The sequence below is a fragment of the Geotrypetes seraphini genome, chromosome 12 (assembly GCF_902459505.1).
Source record: "Geotrypetes seraphini chromosome 12, aGeoSer1.1, whole genome shotgun sequence".
In the NCBI taxonomy this organism is placed as follows: domain Eukaryota; kingdom Metazoa; phylum Chordata; class Amphibia; order Gymnophiona; family Dermophiidae; genus Geotrypetes; species Geotrypetes seraphini.
In genome coordinates this window covers 108,580,091-108,604,604 of record NC_047095.1, presented here as the reverse complement: position 1 = coordinate 108,604,604, position 24,514 = coordinate 108,580,091, and the positions used below count along the sequence as shown (strand labels likewise).

Below are 24,514 nucleotides of genomic sequence, written 5' to 3'. Positions count from 1 at the left end.
GAGATTGTTGTCTCAATATCATCCTACTACTAATACCATATTGGTGACTCTGGATGTTCAGTCATTGTATACTAATAGCAAAATGTTTTTTATATTTAACATGTATTTATTTGTTTATTTTTTAAATTTATAAACCATTTAGGGCTCCTTTTACTAAGGTGCACTAAGCGTTTTAGTGTGCGCTAAGTTCCACTGTTCCCTCTAAGCTGAGCAGGAGTCCTCCACCCACAGTCTCACCAATAGAGGGTGCTGTTTTACTGTCACATTTTTCAATTGTGAGGGACAGGCAAGTTCTGCAGGACTCCAGGGAACATACCTGTCCTTAGCGACTGAAAATATTCCACCCCCTAGTGGTAGCAATGCAGCTGGAGGACACCTGCTCAGCTTAGAGGGAATATAGGTAACCTATCCCAGACCTACTGAAGTATCTGGTCATCTAGCAAGGGTCTTCATGACAGGAATGTGGCCCTCTCACTTCTGCCTCCATGCATTTGCCTTCTAAAATAGCAGCTGTGACATTTTAAAGCTGTTCACGGCATTTCCTGTAGTACTGTGAGATGCAACAAGAGGTTGAGGCAGCCATTTTAGAAGGTAGCCATGAGGAGGTAGGAATGAGAAGGCTACATTCCTGTCATGAAGATCCTCACTAGACCACCAGGCACCTCAGTAGGCCTGGGAGGGCCTACCTACACATGGCAGAGTGGAGGGGCAGGAGAATTGTGGGTTTGACCTGTCATGATAAGGCCATGCTCCTGCCCTGAATACCTCCTCACCCCCCCCCCCCCCCCATGATGGACCTATTATCTAAGTAGGCCTGTGGTGGGATGGGGAATCAAGGGATTGAGAGGGAGATCAAAGGTTAGGACATGGATAGGGGAACGAGCCTTGGGTATGGGTTGGGGGAATAGGAGGGTAAGGGGAGGGAGGGAGCGATGAAATGAACAGAGACTTGTAAGGGGTTAGAGCGGAGAAAGAGGGGAGATAAGCTAGACCTTGGGTAGGGAAAACAAAGTGAAAGAACTGGAATATCTCAAATCCCCTTCTCTTTCCATTATAGCTCTTTGTAAATCTTGGGTCAGACATTTAGGATAAAATGGCATTTGCTTTAAAAAGGTTGCTGACCCCTGTTCTAGAGAGTCAGATACCCTTGGGCTGTTCCTGATCATCTATTCTTCTTGTGAACAATCTTAATTTGAGCAATATTCTGTGATCATGGGGTCTCAGTGTCTCCCTGGAACTCTATAGTCTCAAGTACACCCTTCCTTCTATCTTCAAAGCCTTTCCTGTCACATGCTGCTTTGTCTTACTTCCACTTTATAATGAGCAACACAACATAACAAATGATGTTACCTTCCTTGGTAAATGATCAGATAGTTTCCACATTTCTCTGTTCCATGTGGTATTGTTTTCAGAGCCATGCATGAGCATGTCATGCAGTGCGTGTGCCAGGGCGTAGACAGCATTGTATACACTGTTGCTGTTCCCAAAGTATTCGGTGCCACAGTGTGAGAATAAGGGCAGTTTTTCATCAAAATTACAGGATCTTTTGATATATTTTGGGCATTGACTGTCACACAAGCCCCACCACCATAGCCAAGTGAAATAAAAGCTTGGAAGCAGGGTAATATTTACCTCCTGGATAAATTTTGTAAAACTTGGAATCTTCTTATTTGCTATTGCAAATGACAATGTGCTGTTCTTTTTCTTATGTAGGCTTCCCAATCTTGAAGGGAAATCCAGTTCAGTTTTTGTGATCCAGACTTTGCCAGGGATATCCAGAAATAGTATTTCACTGTTTAGATACAATGTATTGTCTGTGTTAGAATAGACAATGATCACTTTTATTGATGGCATGTGAATGCTCTCATTTATTTTCAATATTTTCTTTGCTGGCATGAAATTGTTCTGTGTATGACTGAAGGTTTCTATGAATGCGATACAGCCACCATGCTGTTCAATCCCTTCTCTCAAGATCTGGACTGCCCTCAGGCTGCTGTCATCATCAGTTGTAATGATACCAACCCAAGTCCAGTCAAAATGCTTAAGTAACTTGACAATCCCAGCACAGATATGCAGCTCATTGGGGACAGTCCGGTAGAAGTAAGGAAAGTTAACCTTATCACTCATATAAAGACTCTGCGATGTGAAACTGATCTGTAGAAAAAAATAATCCATCATCTTTGTCATTGTTAGATTACACTTTAATTTACATAAAACATACCCCCTCTTTTACAAAGCTGCACTAAGCGTTTTAGCACAGATTTAGCGCACGCTAAATCAACGCGTACACTAACCGCTAATGCATCCATAGCATAACACGGATGCATTAGCGTCTAGCGCGTATTTAGCGCGCGCTAACATCTATCGCGTGCTAAAAAGCATAGCGCACCTTTGCGAAAGAGGTGGCAAGGTGCGCTAACCCAATTAGCATTCACTAATCGAATTAGCACCTGTTAAACTCTAATGCATCCATAGACTAACATGCACGCATTAGCGTTTAGCGCACGCTAATCGGTTTGTACACCTTAGTAAAAGAGGGCCATAGTTCTCCTACAAATAGTTGTAGATCAAGCATGCTAAATGGCAAAAAACACTGTAGTTCTACTGCCTTCCTCTTGTACCGGTTTGTCCGTTTGTCCTGCTAAGTCCACATATGACAAACCCCCATTGTACTTTGTACTTTTAAAAATGTGTATTTTTAATTTTTGGATGTACACCGCCTTGAATTCTGATTTGGCAGTAAAACAAGATTTTAATAAACTTGAAACTTCTTGTATAAAGTGGCAGTGCAGTTGTGTTAATCTGTCAAGTGAATTAACCATTGGTCAACTACCAAACATGGATATAGGAGGTTCTTTCCAAGCCACAAATATTTTGGGGATGGAGACAATTTCCTAGTTGTTGGTGATTGTGGTTGCTTATACTTCTATACGTCTAACCTTTTGGATAATATTATAAAAGCTGCTACTATTTATTTATATGAGGTTTTCTTTATAATGTCACTGGGGTACTAATAGTTAAATATTAGTGGAAGTCAGAAAAATATTAGAGTTCAAATAAAAGAACTGTCTTCTCATTCAAATTGGTAACCAAACTTCAGGATTGCAACCGTCACGTTTGAAAGTCACTCAGAGGTATAGAGTTCTTCAAGAAGAGAGTTGCGCCCTCTAGTGATGAACCAAAGTATATTTTTCAGTCGTTGCAACTTTATTAGTTCTGGTTACGCTCCAAGTTTGATTACAAAAGTAAATAAATAAATAAATGTCTTTACAGTCTTTCAAACACTTGTATGAAAATACTTTGTTTTTTCTTATCTTTACAAATCTTTTCAAATGAACATTTGTTTATTTGAAAAGATTTGTAAAGATAAGAAAAAACAAAGTATTTTCATACAAGTGTTTGAAAGACTGTAAAGACATTTATTTACTTTTGTAATCAAACTTGGAGCGTAACTAGAACTAATAAAGTTGCAACGACTGAAAAATATACTTTGGTTCATCACTAGAGGGCGCAACTCTCTTCTTGAAGAACTCTATACCTCTGAGTGACTTTCAAACGTGACGGTTGCAATCCTGAAGTTTGGTTACCAATTTGAATGAGAAGACAGTTCTTTTATTTGAATTCTAATATTTTTCTGACTTCCACTAATATTTAACTATTAGTACCCCAGTGACATTATAAAGAAAACCTCATTTGCATGAGCATTTTTTAGAACATGACTTGCTTTTTTTTAAATTAGTACTATAATGGCTGCGATAGCGGTCCGTCAGTTTTATATGCAGACTATTTATTTATATAGCACTACCAGATGCATGCACCATTGTACATTAACATGCAAGAGACAATCCCTGATTGAAAGAGTTTACAATCTAATTATGATAGACAAACAGGAAAAAAAGGGTGAATCTATACACACTGCTGGGGCACAGAATTACAATGAGAATAATGAAGCAGATAAGGTAAAGGACTAAAGAAGAAATGACAAACAGAAACGGGTGTTTTATAAGTGGTTTGTGTTAGGACTTAGCCCACTTTTTGAAGCTGTGTTTTTTTTAGCATGGATTTGAATATTGCCAGAGATGGAGCCCAATTTATAAGCAGGTTATTCCAGGCATATGGCACAGCAAGGTAGAAGGTATGGAGTTGAGAGTTTGTGGTAGAGGTGAAGGATGCATACAAGAGAGACTTACCCAACGAATGGAGTTTCTGGGGTAGAGTATAGGGAGAGATAAGAGAGGAGATATACAGAGGATCTGCTGAATAAATATACTTATAGGTCAATGGGAAGCCTTTAAACTGTATGTGGAAATGGACAGGGTAAAGCCAGTGAATTGATTTGAGGAGAGTGGTAACATGAGCATAAGGACAATGGTGGAATATGAGGTATTGAGCAGAATTCTGAACAGACTGAAGGGCAGAGAGATGGCTTAGTGGAAGACCTGTGAGCAGCAATTTGCAGTAGTCCAGGCAAATGGTGATGAGAGTGTGGATGAGGGACTTGGCAGTTTGACCAGAAATTAAAGGCTAGATTTTAATGATGTTGTAAAGAAAGAAATGACAGGTTTTGGTGGTCTGTTAGATATGCAAAGAGAGGGAAAGAGATGAGTCAAAAATGATACTGAGGTTGTGAACCAATGAGACAGGAAAGATGAGAGCATTATCCACTGAACTATAGAATGGAGGAAGAGGAGAGGCAGGTTTAGGAGGAAATATAAGAAGTTCAGTTTTGGCCATGTTTAATTTTAGATGGTGGCAAGATACCCATGTAGCAATGTTAGACAGGAAGGCTGAGACTCAGGCCTGGAATTGTGTAGAAATTTCAGATGTTGAAAGGTAGATTTTCTAGTCATCAGCAGAAAGATAATAGTGGAAGCCATGGGAAGAAGTTAGAGCACCAAGGGATAAACTGTATATGGAGACTGAGATAAACCCTGAGATTCACTGACCGATAACAGAATGGCAGCAAAGGAGGATCCTCCAGAGCTTACACTGAAAGTGTGATGGAAAAGATAAGAAGAAAAACATGAGATAAAGTCCTGAAACCCAAGTGAGGAAAGTGTTTTGGTGATTAGGCTGTGATCTTCAGCATCAAAAATCACAGATAGATCAAGAAGGATGAGGATGGAGTAGAGGCCTTTAGATTTGGCCAATGGCAGGTCTTTGGAGATTCTAGCAAGGGCTGTTTCCATAGGATGAAAATCTAATTGAAGTATATTGAGGATAGCTTGAGACAAAAGAAAGTCAAGACAATGATGGTGAATAGCACATTTAAGTAGCTTGGATAAGAAAGAAAGGAGTGAGATAGGGTAATAATTAAAGACACAGATAGGGTCTAGTAAGGTTTTGTTGAGGAGTGGTTTAACTACAGCATGTTTTAAGGTGTTAAGCACAGTTAGAGTGGAGAAGAATAGGTTGAAGAAATGGCACATAAAGGGGATGACAGTAGGAAATATGTTGGTCCGTGAATGGGTGGGAATGGGATCAAAAGAACAGGAAGTGAGTTTGGAAGAGGAAAAATGTACAGTTTCCTCTTCATAAATTTCAGAGAAGGAAGAAAAAGTGACAAGAGACAACAGAGGGTCAGTGGAGTGGAGCAGAAGAGGGGGAGGTGGAGGCAATTCGGTTTCAAGGTTAATCTTATGAACCTTTTCATGGAAGTACTCAAAATGAGCAAGTCAATCCAACAGAAGAGCAGAGAAGACCTGATCTACAAGTCAAAATAATCTTTAATGGCAACCATGCAAATTGTAACACCAAGAAACAACATATACCATGTTTCAGCTTGTACAGTCTCTTGATTGTTGTTAACCATGTTGACCTGAGAGGTTACTGCAAAGTAAATTTGTTTGGGTTTTTTTGTCCATTAAAACATCCACTGAACAACTTACGCATTGAGGTTGCAAAAATAAAGCCAGCGTATCATCTAAGTGGCAGAAAAAGTCAAAATAGTGCCCACAGCTTCCAAACAGCAGACCGTCTCACTCTGTAAAACTAGATTATTCAAAAGAATCAATCCTAAATGAAGAATTGCTGTTGATAATCCAGATACTCTTACGCACTATGGAAGTACTCAGCCATAGTCTGGGGAGAAAGGAAAGGAGGAGTTGGAGGTGAAGGCACTTTGGCCCAAATTCTGTATAGGACACCCAGGGCAGAATTAATTCATAAAGGGCCCCTAGGCATACAAGTCCACTAGGTTTCCTGCCCCACCCCATCCACCCTGCCCCCATTTACCCATTTTCTTCTTTACTTCTTTATTTCCACTTGATTTCTTTATTTCTTTTATTTTAAAATTCAAAACAAACAACAAAGATTACCATACCAGTAACAGTTTTTCTTTTATGAAACCTCCAAACATCTCTGAACAAATCCCCCCTTCCTTCCTAGAGGCAGAGATCTTCAGCTGGCAGGGCTTTGAGAAGTTTACCAATTTATATTTTGCATTTGGGTAGGAGGCATGGGGCATGCAGGAAGAAAATTTAATGCCTGCCATTTTATTGGACTAATACATTTCTCAATTAGCTTTCAGAGGTTGAAACCTCTTTCTTCAGGTCAGTAAACTACTTGCTGTTACAGTATCCCTGTTCTGACCTGAGGAAAGGAGTTTTGGTATCTGAATTACTAAAAAAACTATATTAAAATTAGTCCAATAAAAAGGATCACCTTATTTCCATTTCTATTAAACAATTATCAACACAGCTACAATAATATTTTATCCTAAAGCAAAAAGAAGTAAATAAAACAATTAGATTTTTTTTCTACCTTTGTTGTCTGGTTTCTGATTTCATCATCTCATCATTCTCTTCCTTCCATCCGCTGTCTGCCCTCTCTCTGCCTTTTCCATATGGCATCTGCTCTCTTTCTATGCCTCTTTCAGAAATTGTTTGCTGCTCCCTTCCATCTTTCCCTCCCCCCTCCCCAGTTGGTCTGGCATCCATCTACTTCTCTCCGCTCCCCCCATGGTGTGGCATCTGTCTTCTTCCTTTCCATCTCCCTCCCTCTCAGCAGATTTTAATATCTCTCTCCTCCTTTCCTCCACTCAGATCTAGTATCTGTCTCCTTCCTCCTTTCCTCCTCCCTGGTCTGGTATCTGTCTCTTCCCATTCCCCTCATGCTCTGGCATCTCTCTTCTCCCTTCCTCCTTTTCTTCTGGGGTCTTCCTTCTCTGTTTCTATCTAAATTATTTCTTACTATTCAGTCCTCAATTTTCCTCTTTCATTGTGTCTACCTACAGCTTGCCACCTCTTTCCCTCACCTCTTCCAGTATCTAACTCTATCCTTTTCCCCTAATCCAGCAAGTGACATTTTTTATTTTTCCTCCCTATTTCCTTTCAGCGCATATTCTCCCCTCTTACCCCACTTCCATTCAGCATCTGTCCCCCTAAAACTAAAGTGCCACTTAACCTCTTTCTCTTATCGTCAGGGCCGGATTAAAGGATAGGCCCATTAGGCAGGTGCCTAGGGTCCTTAATTGTGAGGGGGCCTGCTGAAGGAGGGCAAACACTCACCATCACTTTTCAAAAATTTTTTTCCCAAACAGCGTCTAAGGGAGGGATGGATGGCCGACAGCAAGATCAGGCCTCTGACTGGCATAAGTAGCAAGATTGGCAATGGCAACTGCAAGCGGTGCTAAGCCCAAAGATTCTCTATGACACGAACTGCCCACACGGAAACAGGAAGCTGCATCAAAGGGACTCTTTGGGCTGAGCACCACTTGCAGTTGCCATTGCTGATCTTCCTGCCTATGCCGATGAGGGGCCCAATCTTGCTGCCTATGCAAGGGGGAGCCCAATCTTGCTATTGAAGTGATCTTGCTGTCAATGCTGGGGCCCATCGTCACCATTTAGGTGAGGGGAAGGGAGGGAGATTGGCCTGGGGTGGAAGCTCAGAGTGGGAGAGAGAGAAAATGGTGCAGGGCAGATGGAAGTTTGGAGAAGGGAGATTGAGAAGGGGCAGGACAGATGATGGAAGTGGGGAGAGAGAGAAGGGGCAGGGCAGATGATGGAAGTGAGTAGAGAGAGAAGGCGGCAGGGCAGATGATGGAAGTAGGGAGAAAGGGACAGATGATGGAAGTGGGGAGAAATTGTGCCATCAGCATCAGGAGCATGTGGGAAAGCAGCAGCGGTGAGGTGAGGGGGCAGGATAACATGATGAAATAGGGGTGAAGATAAGGAGACAAGGGGAAGATAGAAGTGGGGAGAAGAAAGAGAGAGAGAAGACGGCACACGGATGTCAGTTGAGATGGGAGAGCAGATGCTGAGTGGAAGTGGAGAAAGAGAACACATACTGGATGGAAGAAGTGGATAAAGAAAAAGGGCATATGCTAGATGGGGGATGAAGAGAGTTAGTGAGATAGTGGAGGGGTGAAGGAAGGGGGTGGCAATCTGTGGGTAGACACAGTGAAAAGAGGAAAACTGAGGTCTGAATAGTAAGAGAGAATTTAATTTAGACAGAAGTAGAAAATAGAGAAGAGAGAGATGCCAGAGCATTGGGAAAAAGGGGGAAGGAGATAGAAATATCAGATCTGAATGGAGGAAATGAGAAGAGAGAGGGGGGAAGGAAGGAGAGATAGAATGAGAAAGATGCTAGACCATGAGGTGAACAGAGGGATGAAGATGGATGCCAGACCAAGGGGGCAGGGGGAGGGCAGGAGGAGAAATGGAAAGATGGAAGGAGGTTGACAGATAGTTTCTGGAAGGGGCAGGCAGTGGATGGAAGGAAGGAATAAAATGACAAGATGAGGTAACCAGAAACTGGGAGGCAAAGCTTGTTAGGTGCCATAAACTTGTGCTCGAGTCCTAGTCCAATGTTATATGAATATTGGAGAAGAGCAAAGAATACTGAAACCCCCTTTACCTTTGCTTCATTGACTCCAGCAAAGCTTTTGACTGTATGGATCATAATAAACTATGGAAAACTCTAGTGCAAATAGGAATAACCAAACACATAATTCACTAGACAGAGAGCCTATATGAAAATCAAGTCGACAAAGGTAGAAAAAAATTATATTTTTAAAATATTTTTTTCCATAGGATAAAGTAGTATTGTAGCTGTGTTGATAAATGTTTATATATATAGAAAATGGAAATATTGTGATCGTTTTATTGGACTAATTTTAATACATTTTTGACTAACTTTCAGAGACCAAATTATCCTTCCTCAGGTCCGGACAGGATACTTTAACAGCAGTATACTTTACTGACCTAAGGAAAAAAAAGAACCGGAAAGCCAAGTAATCAACCTGAAACCTAATATCTCCTACCGAAACCAACTATCTACCAATGTAAGGAAACAGAATACTTTTCTATGTAACGTAACCTGAAATAATTTCCAATGTAATTTAATCTATATCCTCAATTTGTACCTGTACCAGAAATTCTCCAATGTAATGTACCCTCCTGGAAATGTCCAGCTCTCTTCTTATGTAATCCGCTTTGAACCGCAAGGTACAAGCGGAATAGAAATCACTAATGTAATGTAATGTAATTTCTTTTTTCAAATTTACATCTGCTATCAGTATTGAGTGATATGCACCACTGTTTCTTCACCCCTAAACTGTACCGTGCCTTCGGTTTGTAGCACAAGCCAGCATGCTGGATTCTCTGTACTGCTCTGATTGTCATAGAATTCCTATGATCATCTGAACAGTGCAGAACATTCAGCCCACTAGTCAGTGCTAAAAACCTCTTCAGTGCTTTTGTAAAAAAAAAAAAAAAAAGGGGCGGGGGGGCAAGTTTGTGATTACTTATTCCATACTGGGTGAGGGTGGTTCAGTGTCCTGTGTGTATGAAAGACATGGTTTTCTGTTAGCATTAACCAGCCTTGTTTGGTGAAATGCATCAGTCATGGTTCCTGGGAGCACCTTGAAAAACCTAATTTGAATCTCCTTATTATCTGCCGATCTTCTTTTGTTCCACGTTGGATTGTTCCACGCTTGCTTTGTTGTTTTATTACAAATTAACATACATGGAGTGGAAAGTACCAGAGGAGTTACAGATTTGGTTGTTTATACATACATATGGGTTAAAGTTGGATGACAGAGTGAGGCAGTTCAGAGGAGTTGCAAACTTGGTTATTAATATACACTTATGTTTCAGATAGTATTACTGCTTTACAATGCATTTGGATACTTTTATATACGTATGGAACGAGTTCAGAGTTAAAGTCCTGGACAAGTAGGTGGGAAGGAAAGGAAGGGGAGATTTGTTCAGAGATGTTTGGGGCTTGCATAGAACTAAAACTGTATACTGGCATTGATATGGTAATCTATGGGCTCCTTTTACGAAGGTGCGGTAGGGTTTTTAACGCACGCACAAAATTACCATGCGCTATAGTGCGTGGTAGCTGAAAATCTACCGCCTCCTAAAGAGGAGGCAGTAGTGGCTAGTGCGCTTGGGAATTTAATGCGCACTATTGCGCGTATTAAGGTCCTTGCGCACCTTTGTAAAAGGAGCCCGTTGTTGCTTGTTTTGAATTTTATAATAAAAGAAAAAAAGAAATACAAGTGGAAATAAAGAAGTAAATAAAAAACAGGTTAATAAATGAGGGCAGGGTATGGGCAGAGCATGGGCATGACAGGGGTGGGGCAATGGTGGGGAAGGACTTGGAGGCCCTGTATACTTGTGTGCCTAGTGGCCCTTGAAGAATTAATCCTACCCTGCTTATCGGGCCATCTCCCAAACTTCCCCTCACTGTCTCAGCCAGGCCCTGAAGGGGCCTTCATTCAAAATAATAATAATAATAATTTTATTTTTGTATACTATAATACCACAAGCAATTCAAAGTGGTTTACTGAGGAAGAGACTGTATACAGACAGTGATGTTACAGAAAAAGACTTTCAAATTTCATTAGCAAGCCAAGAGTAGTCAAGGTTTATCTGGAAGCATTTCAGAGATACAACAAAGCAGGAAAGCAGTCAGAGAAATTTATAATTTGAAATGAAGGTGGTTAGACATTTATTCCATGGAGATGGAGATGGCAGATGTGAAACGTTCAATGAAACGTCAGATTCTCAAGAATGAATGAACACATGGATGCTGAACCAGAGGACTCGGTGAATGAAGGCCCACCCGAGGAACCCTGTGACTCAACAACCAAAGGGCTGTTAATATTGTACTTTCACCTAGAATTTTGATAGGCGTGTAATCAATTTTTAAATAAACTATGAAACTATGAAACCTATGACTTGGCGACCGAAGGGCTACCCAAAGAAGGACCTTACAACTCAGCAAACGAGAGACTTCATCTATCAACAAACCTTGCAACTCAAAATCGCTGGAGATGATGATAGAAAAGCTGCTCGTAAGACTTTATAACTCAGGACCAGAAGAATCCCCAGACGAGAATCCCCGGGACTCCACCAGACTCAGCTATTGAGGAGACGTCTAACGTGGAATGGTGGGATATGCCAGCTGCGAGCTGTAGCTCCTGTTCCCTCTCTGTCAAAACTTTCTTCTGAGGTGGTTGAAGTGGCCTCGGGATGGGTGCTGGACTTCATGGTTTTCTGCCTATGCCAATACGATGGTCAAATAAAAGAGTTTGCCAGGAGCGTGCAGCTCCCCTGAAGATTTTCCTCTGACTCAACTTCCAGTTTCTGCTGGATCGCGTCAGAGGAGAAGCTTTACGGTAGCTGTGTGCATGCAACCAGGGACAAATACCCGGACAGCTGCCCTATTTGCCTTCCCCTAATGCCAGTGGTTGAGCCTGTCTGGAGTTTTTGGGCTCCCCTGAAGTTTTCAGGCTCGCAGCACATGCCTACTTGGCCTACCCTTTAATCCGGCCCTAAGAAAACAAATCTTTCCTAGCCAACTGTGAAGAGATCTCATTATATTTATATTTAGCCTTCAACAGGGCAGTCAAAGTATCTTGTTCCCATTTTAAAGCCAATTATGATTCAAAAGCAGAAATAATTTGTTCTAAATTGGAAAACTACTCTAAGTAATTTTCTAACATGAAATATGAAATAATCTGCCCTCCTACAGTAGCCCTAAAAGCAACCCATAGAGTTTACAAAATAATCTCCTCCAAGGTATTGAGTTGAAAATACTCATTAATTTTTATTTGAATTTCCTCAAGAAAGTTTGAGTCTGCAAGCAGTATTATTGAACCTCCAAACAGGTCTATTGGAATGTTTTGTAACCTGTTGAATTAAATTATCTGAAACAAAAAATAATCAATTCTTGAGAATGATTTATGAACTTGGGAGCAAAATGTAAATTCTCGAGCATTAAAATGAAAAATCCACCATATATCCTTTAATCTACCCATTGAATCAGCCCAAAAGTTATCAAATGTTGCAGAAATCTTATTGATCAGGATAGCCACACCTGCCTTTTTTTTTCCTAATGCTGGGGTGAAAAAATAGTGTTTTATCCATCCTCCCTCTAATTTGACCACCTCCCCCACTGATAAGTGGGTTTCTTGTATAAAATAAATATCTACCTGCTGCTTTTTCAGAAAATTAAGAATCTTTTTCCTTTTAATGGGGTGATTGAGTCTGTTTACATTTAATGAGTATAATTTTAAAACCATTTCCTTTTATCTAAAGGTACTAACAAATGGTAAACTTTTTTCCCCAAAGTCAAAATTAATCCTTCCACACATATCCAAAATTCAAAACTAAAAATTCCCTCATTCCTTCCCCTATCTCCTCCCTGTAAATCATATAGAAACCGGGGTGCATGCATTTAGACTAGCAAATACTATCCTTCCCAAGCACTTTTAATTCTTCCCCCAAAATAACCTACATTTAATATTTACTGTTAAATATAATTAATATTTTACTATATCTAGAATATCCAATAAATTGAGAATATTAATCCCCTGAAGTTTAAACCATATATATTACATCTCATCTATCTACTTAATCTGGAAAACAAAATAATAGCATAATTAGGTTAAATTCATTAAATTTTATTCTACTGTAAAGATAATGATATCACCTTCTATATATATAATCTTTAACACTTTTTATATAAATATTATATTAACATTTAATTAAAATAACAAGTTACTCCCTTAAATGGATAAATTTTATAACTGATCTATTTATATCTCCAATATTAAGGTAAAATTGAAACCTCAATACAAGTAAAACCTTAAAATGTATCATGAATTAAATAAGCAAGCTGATATATATATTCCTAAGTCAAAAATTTAAATCTATGAACCCTCTCATAAGCAATAATTTCCACCCAGTAAGATAAGAATATATCTTTACTAAACCGAATCTAATACTTAACTAGTGAATATATATTGGACTAATTTTAAGAATAACAATATTGTCATTAAAATATTAATTATAGTAGAATCACAATTAATTAAAAGCCTATAAGTTTGTGCTGAGACCTTTATGTATGATGGATGCCTACTGTGCTCTGCAGGAGATACAAGAACAGAGAATACCAAGAGCATTTTATGTGTAACACAAAGAAACCATTAGCATTTAACTAAGATAAAAACTCCAGCTGTAAATAGTATAGGTGTATCTTCAGATCAGCAAATGTGTTAATACCACATAAGGCTAAGAATACACTTTATAATGGTTTTGAAAAGTAAGCTACTTAAATTACAGTAGATGAGGAAGAGCTGTGGATAGCTATACGTATGTCACTGCACTCATCAAAAGTACAATGCAATCAACCTTTAATGAATCACTTTATCCAGAGAAAGCCTGCTCTCTAACAGTACTTTCACCTTCCACAAGCAGAAAGCCACCTATAAACAAAGGTGATCCTCCTCAATGTCCATGGCTCAGCTGTCTATCATCCCACTTCAGGTAAAGAAAGGAAGAAAACAACACCTAATCTCCTCTTCAACAAGGATTCTCAGGGAAGGGGGAAGGCAACAGCCAAGGGAAGGGAGGGATGTCTCTTTTCCAGAAGCATCCATGGCAATTCCCTGGGGAGTGTGACCTCCTGCGATTCCAGTCTCTAGGGCGGTACCTTTGTTGAGACCTGGAGCGCTTTGGCGAGCAAGTTGGGGATCCATGTGCACATCAACTGCATCCATATAACTGTCTCTGGGGGACACTAGAAATAGGCTTCAGATGTATGAAGTTATAAAACCCTCCTTGGGTGCATTCACCCATCTCATACTGCCGGCAGCAAGACTCCCGGAAGTCAGTTACAGGTAACAGCTCAGCAGTAATGGCTTGTCCATTAAATCAGCAGTTGTTCAGCTCAGCCAAGGCTCTCTCTGAATCCTACTCATGCCAGAACTTAACATAGATATTGCCCACCAGGTGATCACCAATATTATCAAAGATATTCATCTCTTCAATCTCACCATACTTCAGCTGGAGTTCATAAAAACTTCCTCAAAGAAGTTGTCATAGTGTTCCTGCACCTCCACGTCACTGATATGGCCTAGGATTTGAGAACTAAATATGTGCTGTGTTTTAGGGATTCTAGTACAGGTTCAGCAGTACAATGGTCTGGCTGAAACTTGGTTTATTATGAAGTTGGGAGCATCTATCTCCATGGTGGCAAGCACCAATCTTAAAGTAAAATGAACAGTTAACTTTGTCTTTCTCAGTGCCGAAGCCAGACACTCCACCATTTTCCTTCCCTTGCAGCAGCAGCGATATTACAGAGCCTGTGCTTCTGACACCCATGCATCATTGACGGTGCATGTTCTATTCTCTGCATATTACAAGTCTTGTTTCCAACGCTGGCGATCTTATTTCTTGTCACACCCAAACCAGAAATTATTCCTTGACCTTTGACATATCAGTTATTAAACAGAGTATTTCTTTTAAACCATTTTCATTAAACTAATTTATACCAAATCTCCATTTTGAGAGTTTTTGAGAGCTGATCTTCCAGCAGCCAGACAATCTGTATTAGCGGTAGCCTTCCGGTATCAACCATACAACTTTCAGATGTCATCACTATGTCAGTACTCATTAGAGCATTCTAAACCAACATCATGAAATACAGATTAGAATGTTAACTCCAATTGCAAAATTAACGATCTTCCCATTTAACTTTTTAAATCTGTATATCCATTCAGTCACAAACACAGAAAAAGCCTTTTTAAAACAGTCTTACCTTTCCAAAAATATATTCACCAGAGTCAGTAAAAAAAACATTAATTTTATGAAAACCATCATATATGATTATGAAATTCCACCTAGAAATTGGTTGATATATTCTTACAATTTCATTGGATCTTCATAATGTGTGGTCTTATTGCAATGTGTAACCCTCATCACAGCCAGGTATAATAACCCGTATGTTGCTCCCATCTGCCTCAGCTGTGGACGGAGTAGCAAAAACTGTTTCCTCACAGCTGCTGTAGCCTTTGCAAAGTCAGGTAAGAATAAAATTCTTGATTCTTGCCATTTTAAGTTTCTTTTTTCTTTGGTAGCCTTTAATATTACCATGACTTGTGGAAATCAAAGCAACTTAAAGATTCAAAGTCTAGGGCCATTATTTCTTTCTTTGTTATTTCTTTGTGATGGTATGCGGTGTGCTCTTTCAAATTCTAATGGTTGTTTGAAATTCAAAGAGAGTATTTTTGGTATAAAGTCCTCTAAAAATTTGATAGTACCCTCAGCTCGCTCTGGAAGACCTAATACTCTGACATTTTTTCTTCTGCCCTGTTGTTAAGATCTTCTATTTCTTTAGTCAGACGTATGACAGTTTTGTGATCTGACTGGCATTGAATCAGGGTTGTCTCATTTTCAGTTTTCCGGTGTTCTAGGTTTTCCATTCGAGCATTGGAGATTTACAGCTGCTTTGAAAGATTTATTACTTCTTCTTGGACAGTAGTAAGCTTGATAGTTATCTTGGAGCTTGATAGAGTTATTTTGAAGCATTTCCTTTATATTCCTCATATCTATCATCAGCTGCTCCAGAATATCTGAAGAATCCTTTTGCAGTGGCACCTTAGAGGGTGTAGGAGGATCAGGCTTTGATCTTTTAGCAGTGCCTACTGCTGCAAACACAGTTTACAGCCTTGTTTACAGTCATGGGGGGTGCGTCATGGGCAGGAGATCCTGGGATCCCTCCTGCCTATATTTTAGAGGGGTGGGGTATTCTCTATGGGCAGGAGGGGTTCGGCTCCCTCTTGCCCATATTATAGGGGTGGGGGTGTGCATCATGGGCAGGAAGTGATGGGCTCCCTCCTGCCCGTATTTAAAGGGGGGTGCAGTGTGGGCAGGAGGGGTTGCAATTCCTCCTGCCGGTATTGGTTCGGGAGTGGAGGTTGGATTGCAGCAGGAGAAATTAGGCATCTCTCCTGCAGCAATTGCAATCACCCCTCCCCTGAACTGCCACGAACTGTAGCAGGAGAGATCAGTCATCTCTCCTGCTGTGGGGGTGGTGCAATCATGATCACAGCAGGGGAGATGAGCCATCTCTTCTGCCATAATCATTGCGGGAGTGGGGTGGTATGGTGGATTCTGTAACCTGTGTTGATTTTACAGACACCAGTCACAGAATCCAGCTTTTAGATGAAGGATTGGCCCCTCCTTCACCGAAAAGGTCTTCTTTTGGGTGTTTGAGACTTAGGCTATTTTTTGCTTTATAATGTGTTCTAAGGTGGTCTGGGCATTTAAACAGCTGAACGTAGAGGTAGGCCATTTTTTTAAAATACCTCATTTTGGACATTTTTTTGGAGAATGAACATGTTCCCTGCTTCTACTTTCAGCGTTTAGGGCCTTAGGCCAAAAGGGGACTACTTTTTTAAAAATCTTTATTGATTTTCCAAACATCAACAGTGCAAAACACAAGTATTTATTATACATATAATAATTCAAGAAAAGCACATTCATCTTACAGACATACATGAGCAACCATTTTAACCCTCCCACCCAGGGCCGCCATCAGAAATTTCTGGGCCCCTTACTGAGCAATCCTATTGGGCCCCCCATGTACCCCTTCCTTCCCCCGACCCCCCCTTCTTCCATGGGCTGAATACACATATACTTTTCTCTGTCGCTGCACTCTTTGACCAAAAGATTTGTAAGCCTGCAACCACGTCAAGGTAGACTCTTTCAGCAGGGCCCTAACCTAACCTAAACTAAACTAATCTATACCTATCTATTCTAAACTAACATATGTCTAATACTGAATTAATAACAAACTAACAAACATCTGCATAATAAATAACTAATAAATAATAGTGCTAGTAGCTATAATTCACTTTTGAATGTAAAATCTCAGTTAAGGATTTCTTTTGACCTTTGTAGGCCAGAGGTAGATCACAATTGCACAATATTTTTTGTAACAAGTATTAAATGTGTTTTTATAAATACTGTAAGCTTAATAAATATGTCAGAAAAAACTACACATCTGAGCGCATATCTGAACATACACATCTGTATGATCCCATCCTCCTCAGCTTGCCTATAGCTGCATCATGCATGTTAAAAATGTACGATATGTTGATATGTGCACCTTCCTTCCTTCCCATCCATCCTCCTCAGTCTGTCCTTACACATCCACAGCTGCATGTTAATGATGATGTATATGTTATGATGATAAATAAGTGCATATGAGCACATCATTAACATGCAGCTATGGATGAATATAAAAAAAGAAACAATATTCTGTACAATTGTCAAATTTATAAATCAGCGTCTTCTTCCCACTCTCTCTTCCCCATTTCCCTTCAGCGTCCTCAGCCCACTCTCTCTCCACTTTCCTTCAGCGCACGTACATAAAAACAAGCAAGTAATTTATATAATTTTCATTCTATTCATTCATAGAAATTAAAGTCTAAATAATGCCAGTCACATAACAAAACATGATTTTACAAAAATAATTCCCTGCACAGTCAAGCCTGCAAGGATTACTAGATGTCTTTCAGCAGCTCCCCTCCCTCCCTCCCCCTTACCTTTGTGGCCAAGTCAAAATGATCTACCAACAATAAAATTTTAAAAACACAAAGCACACTGCAAGCAGAGAAAATGTTAATTATCATTTATATTCCGCGGGTTTTCAAAGAGGTCAAGGCAGATGACTTTATGCAATGTCACCTCAGTAACAACTATACAAAAATAGACAAATATTCCCCCTCCCTTTTTACTAAAATGCGATAGCGGTTTTTAGCGCAGGGAGCTGCGCTGAATGCCCCACGCTGCTCTCAACGCTCATAGGCTCCCTGTGCTAAAAAACGCTATTGTGGTTTAGTAAAAGGGGGCCATAGTGCAAAATATAGACAGCATATATAAATTCTCAAAGCAGACACATTTTGATCACTAAATTAAAAATAAAATCATTTTTCCTACCTTTGGTAATTTCATCAGTCTTTGGTTGTACTTTATTCTTCCGACTGTACATCCAATATTTCTTCCCTTCTTTCAGCCTCCTGTATGCTTCCTCTCCTCCAGACCTCATTCCCTCCCCAAACTTTTTCTTTGTTTCACGCTGCCCCTTCTTTCTTTTTCTCTCTCTCCATACCCCCTTTCTTTCTGTATGTGTTTTTCTCTCTCTCTCACCCTGTCCCCTTCTTTCTTTCTCTCTCCACACCCTCTTTCATTCTGTATGTCTGTCTTTCTCTCTCTCTCCGTGCCCCATTTTTCTTTGTTTCACCCTGCCCCCTTTCTTTCTTTCTGGCTTCCTGTCCCCCCTTTCTTTCTTTCTCCCTGCCCTCCCCTATGCCATCACCATTTGGAAAATGCTGCCACCGCCACTGGGGAATAGGCTGCCACTTACGCCATTGGGAACAGGCCAGCGCCAAGTTCACCCTACTTCTCTTCCCCGCGGGGCCGACCAACTCTCGCCACCCGACATCAATTCTAACGTCGGAGAGGACATTCTAGGCTAGCCAGGCAGCGATTGGCTGGCCCAGAATGTCCTCTCCGATGTCAGAATTGACGCGAGTGGCGAGAGTTGGTCGGCCCCACAGGGAAAAGCAGGGAGAACTTGGCGCTGGCCTGTTCCCGATGGCGGCGGTGGCACTCAAGTGGCTAAAGAGCTGCAGTTTGCCGGCCTAGGGAGAACACTGGAGGGTGGCCAGCTGTGCACCCCCTTGGGACATAAACCCGGGTCAGGGCGGACCACCCCCCTCCCCCACCTTGGTATGCCACTATCTGTACCTTACTCCCTCCCTATGACAAAAAATTCTCCTTTCTTCTATTCCCCGTGTACACAACCATCTCTTTCCCTCCCTTCCTCTCTCCCAAGTCCATGCCTTCTGTGTCCAAAAACACATTCCCTCCCCCACCTCAGCATCTCTTTCCCTTCCTTCCTCTCTCCCAAGTCCATGCCTTCTGTGTCCAAAAACCCATTCCCTCCCCCACCTCAGCATCTCTTTCCCTCCCTTCCTCTCTCCCAAGTCCATGCCTTCTGTGTCCAAAAACCCATTCCATCCCCCACCTCAGCATCTCTTTCCCTCCCTTCCTCTCTCCCAAGTTCATGACTTCTGTGTCCAAAAACCCATTCCCTCCCCCACCTCAGCATCTCTTTCCCTCCCTTCCTCTCTCCCAAGTTCATGCCTTGTGTCCAAAACACACTCCCTCCCCCTTTTGTGTTCCGCGTTTGCCTTCCAGCCCATCTTTGCAACTTTCTCAGCAAAACGGAGCTCGAGCCAAGAGGCTTGTCTCCTGTTTCCTGCCTGCACTGCCGTGCACAAATAGCCGACAGGAAGTATTCTCTGACGTCAGCGCTGACGTCGGAGGGCAGGCTTTGCTTAAGCCCTCCCTCCGACGTCAGTGCTGACATCGGGGTACACTTCCGATCAGCTATATGTGAGTGGCAGGGCAGGTAGGAACAGAAGACGAGCCTCGTGGCTCGAGATGTATTTAACTCCGTGGGTCCGTCATCCAGCTCTCTCCTGTGCACCTGGGGCGGACCGCCCCCCTCCCCGCGTACGCCACTGGGACCAGCACTGATCCGCGGACCGGCGGTTGAAGAACTGTGGCCTAGGACCCTGGGGGAGCCCGGGCCTCTTGTCAGCTCCGGGCCCCTGAATGCAGGACTGGTAGTACTGCCCTGATGGCGGCCCTGCTCCCACCCACCCACCCATTAACTAAACAAGACCTGGACGCAGGGAAGAAACATCATTCCTGACCGATGACCATGGTGCTGAACTTCTGAAAGGGAAATTACTAAGAGATGAAACTCATGGTGGGGAAGAAGATTAAGAGGATAGGCGCAGTAAAAATTCTAGTGCAAGCTTGGTCCATTTTTAAAGAAATAGTCACCGAGGCACAAAATCTATATATATCACGTATCAACAAAGGATCCAAGAGGAAAAAGAACATAGAACCGGCGTGGCTCACTGTAGAGGTGAAGGAAGAGATCAGAGACAAGAAAACTTTGTTCAAGGAATGGAAAAGGTTAAAAATGGATGAAAACTGGAACAAGCATAAGCAACATCAACGCAGGTGCCATAAGGTGGTAAAAGGGGCCCAAAAAACTACGAGGAAAAAATAGCCAAGGAGGCAAACAACTTCAAGCCGTTCTTTCGATATAGTAAGGTGAAACGACCCGCGAAGAAAACGGAGGGACTGTTGGATGACCATGGAATAAAGGGAGCACTAAAGGAGGACAAAGCAATCACTAACAAACTTAACACATTTTTTTGCGTTTGTATTTACCGAAGATTTACACAGCATACCGGAACCCATCAGGCTATATGCTGGAAATGAAGACGGAAAGCTGACAGGATTGACAGTCAGTCTAGACGAGGTATGTAGGCAGATTGATAGGCTTAAGAGGGATAAATCCCTGGGACCTAACGACATCCATCTGAGGGTCATCAAGGAAATGAAAGGGACCATAGCTGAACTGCTTCAACTAATAGCCAATCTGTCAATCAAATCAGGAAAGATTCCGGAAGAATGGAAGGTGGCGAATGTTACGCCAATCTTCAAGAAAGTTTCGAGGGGAAATCTGTGAAACTATAGACTGGTAAGTTTGACCTCAGTACTAGGAAAGATGGTAGAGGTGCTAATAAAGGACCGCATCATTGATAACCTTGATGGACAAAGGCTGATCAGGACCAGTCAGCACAGTTTTAGCAAAGGCAGATCGTGTTTGACAAACTTGCTGCACTTCTTTGAGGGAGTAAACAGACAGATAGACAAGGGCGACCCAGTCAACATTGCATATCTGGATTTTCAGAAGGCGTTTGACAAGGTTCTGCGATAACGACTACTTTGGAAAATTGCGAGCCATGAGATCGATGGTGAAATACTCATGTGGATTAAAAACTGGCTGGAGCATAGGAAATAGAGAGTGGGGTTAAATGGACAGTACTCGGACTGGAAGAGCATCACCAGTGGAGTGCCACAGGGCTTGGTGCTCTTCAACATCTTTATAAACAATCTGGACATTGGTACGATGAGTAAGGTGATTAAATTTGCGGACGATACAAAGTTATTCAGAGTAGTGAAGACACAGGGGGATTGCAAATATCTGCAAAGTGACATAATCAGGCTCGAGGTATGGGCATTAACATGGCAGATGAGGTTCAACATGGATAAGTGTAAAGTTATGCATGTAGATAACAAAAACCTCATGCATGAATATAGGATGTCCGAAGAGGTACTTGGATAGACCTCCCAGGAAAGAGACTTGGTAGTTATGATCGACAAGTCGATGAAGCCATCCACGCTTTGTGCAGTGGCAGCGAAAAGGGTGAACAGAATGCTAGGAATGATAAAGAAAGGGATCATGAACAGATCGGAGAAGGTTATCATGTTGCTGTACCGGGTCATGGTGTGCCCTCACCTGGAGTACTGCATCCAGCACTGGTCGCCGTACATGAAGAAGGACACAGTACTACTCAAAAGGGTCCAAAGAAGAGTGACTAAGATAGTTAAAGGGCTGGAGGAGTTCCCGTACAGTGAAAGATTAGAGAAACTGGGCCTTTTCTCTCTCGAACAGAGGAGATTGAGAGGGGACATGATTGATACATTCAAGTAATGAAGGGAATAGACTTAGTAGATAAGGACAGGTTGTTCACCCTCTCCAAGGTAGGGAGAACGAGAGGGTACTCTCTAAAATTGAGAGGGAACAGATTACGTACAGAATTTCTTCTTCATCCAGAGAGTGATAGAAAACTGGAATGCTCTTCTGGAGTCTGTCATAGGGGAAAACACCCTCCAGGGAATAAAGATAAAGTTATACAAGTTCCTGCTGAACCAGGTATGGCAAGTCTCAGTTAGGGCGCAGGTCTTTGACCAGAGGGCCGCCGCGTGAGTGGAGAGCTGGGCACGATAGACCACTGGTCTGACCAAGCAGCAGCAATTCTTATATTCTTATGTTCTAAGAAAAACACAAATACTTAGAGTTTTTTTTTATTATGCCCCTTTTAGCGTGCCTTTGTAAAAGAGGGCTTATGTGTCATATATTTCTCAATAGAGACCCCCGAGGAAGGCGTTTTCTCAATAAAGGCAATATCATTGGTTGAAAAGACACCTCCCTTTGCCTTTTCTGTCTAACAGTCTATATTCTAAGGCAAGGGTGTCCAACCTTTTGGCTTTCCCAGTCCTTACTGGCCGAAAAAAAAATGTTTCTGGGGCCGCGCAAATGCTGCAGCAAGAAAGAGGAGGGAGCCAGCAAGACAATAAACACTCAGGGGCAGCAGAGGAAAACATTGCATCGCCCTCGACTGGGGCCACACAAAATATTTCACGGGGCTGCATGTGGCCCTCAGGCCGCAGCTTGGACACCCCTGCTCTAAGGCGAGGTGTTCTTCTGCCTGTCTGTATATTTATTTATATACCACTTATATCTGAAGTGGTTTCACATTTGAGTACTTTATCATAGTTCCTTATCTGTCTTGGTGGGCTCAAGCTCTAGCTAGTGTACCTGAGGAAAGGGGAGATTGAGTGACTTGCCAGGATCACAAGGAGCAGTGAAGGATTTGAACCCACAACTTCAGTATACTGAATTTATAGCTCTAACCACTGCACCACACACTCCCCCACCACAGGTGTTCAACCATACCACAAAAGCATTTAATTCAGGTACAGTATCCTTCCATAAAACAAACAAAAAAAATCTATATATCTAAGCAATCTATGAATTTTGCTTAGAATGGGGGGAACAATATATCCACAAAATGTCAAAATTTGACATATACAAATTTACGAAAGATGGAGCATAAGGTGCTTCCACTCTTATGCAAGATATCTGCAGGTAATATTGTCCATCATACATTAAAAAAAAAAGCTTTTTCATTGCAATATGTGACAAACTCATCAAATGTTGTCTAATCCTTTGTTCTAGAACAACCTTGATCATACATAATACATCATCCTTAGAGATAGACATGTACAGAGAAGTCACATCCAAACATTCTAACACAAACAATGGAAACAATCTTGGATATCTGATAGTAAATTCAAAAATTGTTTAGAATCCTTAATCTACGATTTGTTTTTCACTACTTCTGGTTTAAGAAATTGATCCAAGAGAAAGTTTTATGAGGACATAATTGGACATCCATGCTAAGATGGTACTTAAGAACATAAGAACATAAGAAATACCTCCGCTGGGTCAGACCTGAGGTCCATCGTGCCCAGCAGTCCGCTCACGCGGCGGCCCACCAGGTCCAGGACCTGTGCAGTAATCCTCTATCTATACCCCTCTATCCCCTTTTCCAGCAGGAAATTGTCCAATCCTTTCTTAAACCCTTTCTTTTAATGTATTTTAGGCAAAATAAAGAAGTCACTGGATGTTCCTCAACATTAAAGTCCTAACCAAGCACTCCACCCCTCACCTAGACCTCCTAGCCTGCCAACTCTCTGACAACACTCCCACAGGAACTCTGAACTGCCTTCTCTGCTATGTCACACCAGGAAAATGGAACACCTCTAAACAAGAACTCGAAGAATTTATCTTCCAGAATTCCCTCGCTTCCACACATAACCTGATCCTAGGAGACAGTAATCTCCACTTAGAAGACCACTCTTCCAAACAAGTAGCGGATATTCTTTCATACCTCAACACCCTATCCTACCAGATACTCAATCCCGAACCCACGCATGAAAAGAGCCATCAACTTGACATTGCCGCTTACACATCTCCCAACCTCAACACACAAAACATCCACATCACCAACGGCTCATGGCATCCTACCTTATGGTCTGACCACTACAAGTACACCTTCACTATCAACTGGGTGCATAATAACAACAAACCCACTCCACACATAACAAGCTTCAAGTCCAGACAGAAAATCGAACCTACCACATTCTGGGACACAGTAGACCCAGCAATAGATTTAAACAACCCCAAAGAATTCATAAACACCTGGCGTTCCACAAGTGAATCCACTTTGAACAAACTAGCACCACTAAAAACAAAAAACAAAATATGCAAACCATCAGACAAATGGTTTGACGCCGAACTCCTACACCTAAAAAGGCAATGCAGACAACTAGAAAGGACATGGAAAAAACAGAAACAAGACCACAATAAAACAGAATGGAGATTCCAAATCAAACAATACAAAATCAAACTGAAGGAAAAACGAAAAGACTACTACTCCAAACTCATTGGCACCGAAAAATCTGATACTAAAAAACTTTTCAGCCTTGTAAAAAATCTCACT

General features: G+C 41.5%; 1 protein-coding gene and 1 pseudogene across 1 annotated transcript in view; both read right to left on the bottom strand.

The window, feature by feature from the left end:
* Positions 1-24,514, bottom strand: part of LOC117346274 (vomeronasal type-2 receptor 26-like) — a 70,132-nt gene that overhangs the window by 22,548 nt on the left and 23,070 nt on the right. Inside the window, exon 4 of the mRNA XM_033915675.1 lies at positions 1,633-2,154. Coding sequence (XP_033771566.1) covers positions 1,633-2,154 — 522 coding nt within the window. The remainder of the gene's footprint in view (positions 1-1,632; positions 2,155-24,514) is intronic.
* On the bottom strand, positions 13,998-14,615 carry LOC117346744 (annotated as a pseudogene).